Genomic DNA, 11,335 nt, shown 5'->3' with positions numbered 1-11,335 from the left:
ATAAAGCTTGTCTTTAGTGTATCAAGCCACAATTTTATCATCAAACAATCAAATGTCCTTATTGACATTAAGCAATGCATGAGGAATTAATTGTCTTAAAATCAACTTAGACATTTGCTTCATTGCTTCCAAATAAGCAAATCATGGGTTCTAATTGGATTATACACAAGTAAAAAGCATAATATGTAGTGAAAGGATATAATTAACAAGCATGTATAAATTTTCTTGACACTTTTTTATATTTTTGTCAAATTAACAACTATGCAAGTCCTATTATTAATAACTACCATTAAATAATAGTCTCTTGTTCAACTTGATGAGTATAACACTTTCTAAATGATTTTTTTTAAAGAAATATATATGGATCTGCCCTTGGGACATTCTAGAAAGGAGGAGCAACTTATTTGTAAACTAAATAGATTCATTTATGGATTGCGTCAAACTTCTAGATAATGATTTCAAAAGTTCAACCCCACCTTGTTCTCCCATGGATTTGTTTAATCTAAAAGTGATTATTTGATCTTTACCCTTGGACCTAGTCACTCTCTTGTGATTCTTTTAGCATACTTTGATGACATAATTCTTATAAGTCCTAACCATGCTATGCTCAAAGAAACTCAAACTCTATTATAGTATCTTTTCAAACTCAAAAGTGCTAGTGATTTGAATTATTTTTTAGGACTAGAAATAGCTAAATTCAAGCCTGGTATTTTTAATATTTTTATATGTTATGCAATCTACTCTAATTTCTATATCTGTCTATAATGAAATTAATAGTCTCTGTAAGAAGTTTATTTGGGGATCTTTAAGTGGGAAAAAATGTAATCTGATTAGTTAGCAAAAAATCTGTAAACCAAAAGTTGAAAGGCTTTGAGTTTCAAAAATCTTGCAACCCTTAATAAGGTATTTCTGATGAAATTATGTTGGAGATTAGCCACTTCTCCATCTAATCTTTGAGCCCAAATTCTTTGTCACAAATGCCGATTCATATTAGGCCAATCCCTTAGTTTTAGGTAAGGTCAATCTACTTCCTACCTTTGGAAAAGTATAACCTCTCTTTGGATTGAGTTCTCCTAGGGACTAGGGTGGCTTGTTAAAGATGATATATCCATTAAATTTTGGACTAATAATTAATTACCTAATATTAAAAACTTAGCTAATTATTCTAAATACTCCATATCTAAGATATATTTGAATACCCCTGTGGCCTTGTTTTCTGTCAATGGGAATTGGGATTGGGCCAAAATTCAAGATGTTCTCCCTAATAGTATATGTAACTCTATTGCTCTAGTCAATCCTCCTGTTATGACCAGTGGCCCAGATAATATGTTTTGATCTCTAACAAGCAATTGTTTATTTTCCATTAAATCCATATATCATCTGCTTGCTATATCTTTTAGTATTTCTATTCCCTATAATAACATTTTAAACTTAATTTAGAAGTGGAAAGGCCCTTGTAAAATTGTATTTTTACTTTCAAAAATTGCTCGTGGGAGGCTACTTATTTATGAGGAAAAGTTTAGGAGGAATATGTCTCCTTCTTCAACTTGTCCTAAGTGTGGTGATCATGCTGAAATTGTCATGCATTTGTTAAGGGATTATGTTTTTACTAAGGATGTGTGAAATCATTTAATTTTCCTAAATTAGTGGATTCCTTTTTCATCTTGAGTCTTTCTAATTGGTTAATGTTAAACCTATCTAATTTATCTCTAAGTCTTTTTCAAAATTAGAAAATTTTTATTTAGTTATGTTCTTTGATTTTTATAGAAGAATATGAATGATTTTATATTTTCAAATCATTCTGCTTAAACGAAGGAAATTGTCCATAAAGCTTTGTATGAGAATGATTACTTTCTATATGGTTGTAGGCTTATTTCCAAAACCCTCCCAAACATGGTCTCTAATCCTAGATGTTTTAGATCTTGCCTTCCTCCTACATGTCAATTTAAGCTGAACATAGATGAAGTTGTCTCTAATTCTAGATTTCATGTCTTTTCCTGTGGAGGTCTCATTCGTGATGGTTAAGGGAAGTTGGTCACTGGGTTCTACAATAAAATAGATTTTCTAGTTGCTAAGCTTTGAGGCATTTTCTTAGATGTTTAATTGGTGGTCAATTATCATATTCATAATGTTTGGATTGAGAATAAGTCTAGGGAGGTTGTTGGTCTTATCCTTAGTACTTTATTAGTAAAATTAGAATTATGGATGTTTATAAAAAGACTAATAAATGTGTTGATCTATCAACTAAATTTGGCCTTGAGGAGTTATCTTCCTATATTGGATTCAAGCTTCCCCCTTCTTCCCTTCTTTCTGTCTTGAGCCTTGGATGCTGATAGTGTTTTAGCATCCTATAATTGTGTTTTGAGGAGTTGTCTTGTTAAGTCTTTTGAGCTCATTTAATATAAAAAAATATATTATAAATTTATTTTTAAATATATTGCAAATAACTCTTAATTTACTTTCTAAAACATAATTTAAACCTTCTCTTATTTTTTAGTTATTTTGACAATTTTATATTTTATCCTAAAAATATATATTTTAATACAATAAATTAAACAACTCTTATGCTTGTTGGTCCATTAAGTCTGCTTCGCTTTAATTCATCAAAATGCAAGTTAATGATTAATTACTTGTCAAGCTTATTTTTTAATTTAAAAATAAAATAATTATTGATATATAAATATTATTGATTTATTTTTATAATTTTATAAATTTTATGTTTTTTATATTAATTATAGGTGGATTAGTCACGGCCTGTTTACAGTTTCTGTTATTTACCGAATTGACCCTCCTTTGATTATAAAAAAACATAATAAAAGAAGACGTGTAATACAAAAAATAGAGTAACTTTTAAAAATTCTCTCACTTAAGATAGCTTTTAAAAACATTCTCTCAACAATGAAGATTCATAATTAATACATAAAATTTAATTTATTTTTTAATTTTAAAATAGTTTGTAAAAATACTATTCTTTAAGAATAAAGACCGGAAGTTGATTTGTTTTTAAATTCTCAAAAAGTTGCTTCTTCAATTTATTTTTATTAAATATAATAAAATAGTTACTCTTAATAATAAATATTATTTTAATTTAAAAATAATAAATTAAAAATTAATCATGTAATATGTTTTTATTTAAACACATTTTAATTTAATAATACTTTTACAATACACAAAACTAAAGAACTTATTAGTTAAAATATATGTTTAATTATATTTATTTTGATCACAGTTTAATCATGATTAGACTTGTGAACTGTAAATTAATATCTATGTTGATTTAAAAATATTATGCAAAAGTGATTTTATAAATAGATTTTGATAGATGATAATTGTGATTAATTTATAAATGTGAAACGGAATCAAAGTAAAAAGGTATTTAGTTAGAATAAAAATTTCTATTCACAATCTACGTTAAAGCCTACTATTTTTTATATTTGATAAAAAACTGTTATATTAAAAGAAGAAATATAAAGATGTTAAATGCTGATTTTTATTCTTAAAAACCATGTTAATATATTTATAATTCTGACATTATTGTTTCCTTGTTATATATATATATATATATATATATATATATATATAATGTGTTAATATTAATTTTTAAATAAAATTACTGATAAGAGCGTTTTAAATAAGAGTATTTTAAGAATTATCTCTCCTTTTCATTATATCAAATAATTTTTTTACATAAATATTTATTTATTTTTAATTTAATACTAATTTAAATTTTGAACTTTTTTGTAAATTATTTTTAATTTAAAAAATTATTTATTTATGAGTTTTGTTTAGTATAATCAAATATTTATTATTAATAATTATAATATTTATCATTTTTAATTTATAAACTATATTTTGAATTCTATAATTTAAAAACATATTTTATTTTAATAATGCGAATGCGATGCAGGAAAAGATTATTATTTTCATTTAAATTTCTGAACCATTCAATACAGGAATATAAAAGAAAATTAGTGAGTAAAGGAATATCAAAATTGAACTGCTCTTTTGGGTCTAAATCAAAATTAAATCAATAATAATTATAAATCGAGATTAGGTTTGGGCCTGAAAATACAGAAACTATCTGGGCTTCCGCAACAACATTGTAGTCCGTGTTAACGTTGTCATCAATATTCGTGATTCTATTGTTGTTTTGGCCCAAGCCGTTACATCATTACATGCCTCTTTCTCTTTATAATTGCAACTCCAACAAAAACCCTAGTTCTTACCCCTCACTTGCTTTCACTTCCTTCGGCAGTCACAGAAACTCCATAGGAAAAAATGGTGAGTCCTAAGTGACCAACCCTTTTCACTTTTTCTTGGTCCTTGTTTGTTTCTGCATCTGGGTTATTGGCTTCTAATCGTAATTTTGCTGCTTTTTCTTTTCTGATTCGTTTTTGCAGCCTTTCAAGAGGTACGTTGAGATTGGAAGGGTTGCTCAGATCAACTATGGGAAAGAGTATGGGAGGCTCGTGGTCATTGTCGATGTCATTGACCAGAACAGAGTATGCCCATTTAATTTTCTTTTTATCTCTTTTGTTACTTTTCGGTAAATTTTTGTGTGCCCATTTTTTTGGTTTGGTTTGTTATGAGCTTTAAGCAAAAAAGTTCAATTTTTTCCCATCTGGGTGTCGATGAAATGTCGTTATGGTTTTCTTTGCCATTAGCAAAATTTGTTCTAATATTTAAATTTTGTGTTTTTCTTATTTATTAATATTTCTTGGTTATATTTTGATTGATTTGCAAGGCTATTTGTACTTATGTCTCTAGCTTCAACTAGATGAGATTTTGAGCTGTTTGGGGGTGGGGGAGGGTAGTTATCAATTTGGTATCTGATAATATCAAATGCCATTGACGAAGTTGGAAGGGTACATCGAGCTTATAAGTATGATGCATGGTTTTAGGTTTTGCATTTCTGTTTTGTTTTACTCGTTTTTTGGAACTATTGGTTTTAGCTTTGTATGCTTGTGATTGTGGAGCATCAAGTAAATGAAATTTTGAGCTGTTAGGGGTCTAGGTATTGATTTGGCATGTGACAATATCAAATTCCATTGAACCAGTTAAGAGGTGTACGCGATATTGATAATTTGGACTTATCGTTGTTACAGCTATCAATTATTTGTTGGTGAAACAGTGTAATAGCATGACTTGTCCAACTTATGTTGACAGGCTCTTGTTGATGCCCCTGATATGGTGAGATCGCAAATGAATTTCAAGAGGCTCTCACTCACTGACATTAAGATTGATATTAAGAGGATCCCCAAGAAGAAGGATCTCATTCAAGCGATGGAGGCTGCTGGTTGGTACAAGTTTTCACCAAGAAATTGTTATTTTATTGGAAGCATTCTTTTTGTTCATCGTTTTTTTGTTGTTGAACAGATGTTAAGAACAAGTGGGAGAAAAGTTCATGGGGTAGAAAATTGATTGTGCAGAAGAGGAGGGCATCCCTCAATGATTTTGATAGGTTCAAGATAATGTTGGCAAAGATCAAGGTTGATTACATTCTTCATGCCCATACATTTTTTCCAATTCAAATTTTTGTAGCATTACCTTCTCACAGTTGGTAAAACCTCTTTTAGACATAAGGGAAAGGAGTTTGTTCTATTGTGTTGATATGTCATGGTATTTTTATTTGGGAGGAGTTGATGCTAATAAATAATTTTTTTAATTTGTGCAGAGGGCAGCTATTGTTAGGCAAGAGCTTGCTAAGTTGAAGAAGAGTGCATCTTAGGCATGAGTTCATGTGGAATTTTCAAATTTTGTTATGAATTTCTTTCAACTAGTACACTTTGGTTGTTATATGAGATTTTATGTATCATTGGGAGACATCTTAGAAATGTTTATTTTGAGATCTTTCATGTTAGTGGATTGATTTTGGTATTCAAGTCTCTGTTAGAGTATCAGGTGCCCATTTTGGTTTTTGCTTGCAAATGTTTGAATATTGGTATTTCAAAGACTTGTAGAGATCTTAAGCTTCAAATGTGAGCAGGAACTGCTTTTTAATTTTCATATCAAGGTGTGTTTGGATTTATTCATTTCTCTTTTTTTTTTCTCCAAATTTTTGGTATCCATGTTTCGATTCCATGGTTTTCTTTGGCAATTGGTACGGTGTCATTGACATTCATGGTTGTGGTATTTACCATGAACTAGATTCTGAAAGCAAATTTAGTGTTTAGGTGGGAGCAGTTGCAAGCTTGATTTTGTATCGTTATAAAACTGGTTTTCTTTAGAAATGAGTTTGAAGTAAAATTTGAATAACTAAATTCGAAAAAGGGATTTTAGCATATTTTGACTTTGCTAATAGTTGGTCAAGTGTGCCTGGAAGAATAAAGTTCAAGAGGAACTTGAATACCAACATTTTGTGAGGGCTTGAAAGGCTTTAGTTCGATTCCCGCTATCAATCTTTCTCAATAGGCAATCTATGCATATCATTGTGTCAGTACTTGATAGGGTGAGTTTGCTGTCGTTCTAAATTATCTATCAGCATTTCTCTTTAAATAAACTTTATTTTTTCAATTGGTTAATAAATATATAAGATTGGCAATACATATTCCTAAGCATAGAGAATGTGAAAATTTTCGTATGAGAAGCAGTGGGATGAAGTCTTAATCTATATTTCTAGGGATAGGTAAATAAATGTAAAATCACCCCCCTTCTTTTTTTTTATTTTTTTATAAATGTTCTTTGTGCGATGATACCCTTATCCTAATTTTTTATTCACAATAAAGTGAGAATCCCATACCTAAAAAAATTCCAAACCATAAAAAAACGGGTAATATATTGAGATAATATCATACCTGCTAGTGATATGACAAATATCTGTAGAGTAATATGTTTACATTTGATTTAGTTATTTTAGGTAGTCTCTTAATTATAGAGTAGTGTTAAGTGATTGATAGGTACGGTTCATATCTTTATATGTATATATATACATGTCTATATCAATGAAAAACAGAACGGGGAATACAAATTTATTATGGTATCAAGAGCCATATGATGACAAAAACCGAAAAACCTCACTCTGATTGTACAAGAGAATTCCATCTCCATATGGGTTTAGCTAAGTGACAATAATGGGAACGTGATCACGCAAGTGCAGTTGCGGAGAGTAAACTATAAAGAATGCATTTTTCGCATATGTCACGATTGAATGAAAGTGGAATTAGCAAATTGCAAGCAACAAGAAATGACCATGGTTTTCTGCTATGGAAAACTAAAGACATTCTGGGACGAGCTTGCAAACTATTAGCTGATGTGTTCTTATGGAGGATGCAAATGAGATATTGCATCTAAACTTGAAAAACGAAGAGAGGAAGAAAGAGTTCATCAAATTTTGATGGGCTTAGATGATATGAACTATGAGACTGTGCACTCTAATCTAATATACTAGCAGGGGACCCTTTGACATCAATAAATAGGGTGTACTCCACTATTGTACAAGAAGAGAGGATGAAAACAATTACTCAAGTCAAAGAAGAATGGAGAGAAATCATGGAATGGGTTGTTGGGGAGAAGCACATGATAGATCAACGGTATGCCTAAATTCTGGCAAGTCAAGTCATGATGCTGGTGGCTGTTTTCAGCTAATTAGATATCCAGATTGTGGGGAGAGTCACCACAACGAGGTAAGGATTAGTGGCCAAGGCAAAGCTCAACAACGAAGTAGATCTAATGTAAGATATGGAAGATGTGGTGCAGTGCATGCTAATGTAGCACAAGTTGTAGGAGGAAATGAAAGTAATTTTGTAGTAGACATTGGAAATTTTGATTGGCTAGGCTGAGCAATGACAGACTCTAGTTGACATATTAAATAATCAAAAAGCAAATATAAATGAGAAATTGTTTTATTAGGTTTTTTTACAATAAACACACTATTCTTAATACTTGCTTAAAATAATAAAGGATTATTTTTGTTGAATGTTAGAAGTGACTTACAATAATTCTATGGCAAACATTCTAGCCAATTATAAATAAAAACATAGCAAATTTGTTTTAAAAAGTATCTCCTTTGAGTCACTTCTTGCATTTGACTCATTACAACATTTAATAAAATACTCCATTTTTTATTTTTTATCTTGTAAGGTAATTTTGTAAATTATTTTTTTATAAACATTTTTACCAATAAGCACACTGTTCCTACTACTTGCTTAAAATAACCATAAATTATTTCTGTTGAAAGTTAAAAGCAATCTACCACAACTCTATGGTGAACATTCTGATCAATTGTGAATAAAAACATAGTAACATTCTCTTCAAGAATTACCTACCTTGAGTCACTTAAGTAATTATTTGCCCTAAACTCATTAAAAAATTTCTTAAAGCACTTCTTAACTCATTTATATTCTAGCAAGGTGGTTCTGTAGATTCTTGTTTTATTAGCTCTTTATCCAATAAGCACACTCTTCTTAATATTTGCTTAAAATAACGATAAATTCTTTTTGTTGAAAGTTCAAAGCGATGAACCACAACTTTATGACGAACATTCTAGTCAAAGATAAATAAAAAGAGAGTGATATTCTCTTTAGGAAGTACTTCCCCCAAGTCATTTGAGTAACTCTTTATCCTTAACTCATTACAAAATTTAACAAAGTGTTTCTTCACTCATTTCTAATCTTACAAGGTACTTTTGTATATTCTTGTTTTATCAACTTTTTTTCCAATACGCACATTATAGCCAATATCCTTAAGATAATGAGAAATTATTTTTGTTGAGGAGATCTACAACGACTTTATAGCCAACATTCTAGCAAATTATAAATAAAAACATAGCAACATTCTCTTTAAAAAGTATCTCCTTTTAGTCTCTTAATCAACTTTTTGCACTCAACTCATTACAATATTTAAGAAACCACTCCTTTACTCATTTCTAATCTTGAATAGTAATTCTGTAGATTCTTATTTTATCAACTCTTTTTCCAATAAGCACATTGTTACTAATATTTACTTAAAATAATGAGAAATTATTTTTGTTGAAGGTTGAAAGGGATCTACCACAACTTTATGATGAACATTTTGATCAATTATGAATTAAAACATAGCAACATTCTCCTAAGGAAGTACCTCCCTTGAGTCACTTATGTAATTTTTTACCCTCAACTTATTATAAAATTTAACAAAGAACTCTTTGAGTCATTTCTAATCCTGGAAGGTAATACTGTAGATTCTTATTTTATTGACTTTTTTCTCCAGTAATCACACTATTTCTAATATTTGCTTAAAATAATGAGGAATTGTTTTTGTTGAAAATTAAAAAGGATCTATAACAACTCTACGACAAACATTATGGTCAATTATAAATAAAAATATAACATTATTTTTAAGAAGTACCTCCCTTGAGTCATTTAAGTGACTCTTTGCCCTTAACACTACAAAATTTAATAGAACACTTCTTCTTGGCTCGTTTTTAATCTTGCAATATAATTATGTAAATTCAATTTTTATTAGGTCTTCTTTGAATGAGCATACATTTCCTAATACCTGCTTAAAATAATAAGAAATTGTTTATGTTGAGAGTTGGAAGCTATCTACCACAACTTTTTGGCCAACATTTTGGTCAATTATAAATAAAAATAGTAACATTCTCTTTAAAAAGTACCTCACTTGAGTCCTTGAAGTGACTTTTTTCCCTTAACTCATTACAAAATTGAACAAAACACTCATTGACTCATTTTTAATCATGTAAGGTAATTATGTAGACTCTTGTTTTAGTAACTCTTTTCTCGATAAGCATACATCTCCTAATACTTGCTTAAAATAAGGAGAAATTGTTTCTGTTTAAAGTTAAAAGCCATCTACAACAACTTTATGGTGAACACTCTAGCTAATGATAAATAAAAAGATATCAACATTCTCTTTAGAAAGTACCTCCCTTGAGTCACTTAAGTAACTCTTTACCCTCAACTCATTACAAAATTTAACAAAGCACTCATTCTTGACTATTTTATAATCTTGCAAGGTAATTTTGTATATTCTTGTTTTATCAACTCTTTTACTAATAAGCACATTACTCCTAATACTTGCTTAAAATAATGAGAAATTGATTCTGTTGAAAGTTGAAAATGATCTAGCATAATTCTATGACAAACATTCTAGTCAACTGTGAATAAAAATATAGCAACATTCTCTTCAAGAAGTACCCCCCTTGAGTAACTTAGGTAACTATTGCCCTCAATTTGTTACAAAATTTCATAAAGTAGTTCTTCTTGACTCATTTCTAATCCTGCAAGGTAATTATGAGATTATTGTTTTATCATCTCTTTTCCCAATAAGCACACGATTCTTAATATTTGCTTAAAATAATGAAAAATTCTTTCTGTTCAAAGTTCAAAGCAATATACCACAATTGTATGACGAACATTGTAGTCAACGATAAATAAAAAGATAGTGACATTCTCTTTATAAAGTACCTCCCCTGAGTCACTTGAGTAACTTTTTACCTTCAACTCATTATAAAATTTAACAAAGCATTCCTTCACTCATTTCTAATCTTGCAAGGTAATTCTTTATCTTTGTTTTATCAACTTGCTTTCTAATAAGGACACTGTTCATGACACTTGCTTAATATAACAAAAAATTATTTTTGTTGAAAGTTAAAGGTGATGTACAACAACTATATGGCCAACATTCTAGCCAATTATAATAAAAATATAGCAATATTCTTTTTAAGAAGTATCCCCCTTGAGTCTTCTAATTAACTTTTTGCACTTAACTCATTATAACACTTAACAAAGTACTCTTTCTTTATTTATTTCTAATCTTGCAAGGTAATTTTGTAATTCTTGTTTGATCAACTCTTTTTCCAATAAGCACACTGCTCCTAATACTTGCTTAAAATAAAGAGAAATTATTTTTGTTGAAAGTTGAAAGCGATCTACCACAACTCTATGATGAATAATCTGGTCAATTATAAATAAAAGCATAGCAATATTCTCTTCAAGAAGTACCTCCTTTAAGTCCCTGAAGACACTCTTTGCCCTAAACTCATCACAAAATTTAAAAGAGCACTCTTTCTTGACTCATTTCCAATCTTGCTAGGTAATTATGTAGATTCTTGTTTTATCATCTTTTTTCCTGATTAGTACACTACTCCTAATACTTGCTTAAGATAATGAGAAATTGTTAATTTCAAAAGCGATCTATAACAATTCTATAGCGAACATTTTGGTTAATTATAAATAAAAATATAGTCACATTCTCTTGAAGAAGTACCTTCCTTGAGTCACTAAAGAACTCTTTGCCCTCAACTCATTACGAAATATAACAAAACACTTGACTCATTTTTAATCTTGCTAGGTAATTATTTAGATTCCATTTTTATCAGCTCTTTTTTCAATAAGAA

At 29.4% G+C, this 11,335-nt stretch overlaps 1 protein-coding gene across 1 annotated transcript; it reads left to right on the top strand.

The window, feature by feature from the left end:
* Positions 1-4,144: 4,144 nt before the first annotated feature.
* On the top strand, positions 4,145-7,850 carry LOC113872957 (probable 60S ribosomal protein L14). The gene is made up of 5 exons (XM_027510866.1): positions 4,145-4,281; positions 4,401-4,502; positions 5,167-5,296; positions 5,377-5,489; positions 5,675-7,850. Exons 1-5 carry the CDS (start codon positions 4,279-4,281, stop codon positions 5,726-5,728), a joined length of 402 nt encoding a protein of 133 aa, XP_027366667.1. The 5' UTR covers positions 4,145-4,278; the 3' UTR covers positions 5,729-7,850.
* Positions 7,851-11,335: the final 3,485 nt, after the last annotated feature.

Source organism: Abrus precatorius, unplaced genomic scaffold, assembly GCF_003935025.1.
Source record: "Abrus precatorius isolate BTA unplaced genomic scaffold, Abrus_2018 Scaffold7, whole genome shotgun sequence".
NCBI classification, from domain to species: domain Eukaryota; kingdom Viridiplantae; phylum Streptophyta; class Magnoliopsida; order Fabales; family Fabaceae; genus Abrus; species Abrus precatorius.
This window is presented reverse-complemented; position numbering and strand designations above follow the sequence as displayed.

What these genes read in the sequence shown, in the direction of transcription:
- LOC113872957 (XM_027510866.1), top strand. An exon ending in TCAAGCGATGGAGGCTGCTG is followed by an intron (nt 5,297 to 5,376) that starts GTTGGTACAAGT and finishes GTTGTTGAACAG; the next exon opens with ATGTTAAGAACAAGTGGGAG. An exon ending in TAATGTTGGCAAAGATCAAG is followed by an intron (nt 5,490 to 5,674) that starts GTTGATTACATT and finishes TAATTTGTGCAG; the next exon opens with AGGGCAGCTATTGTTAGGCA.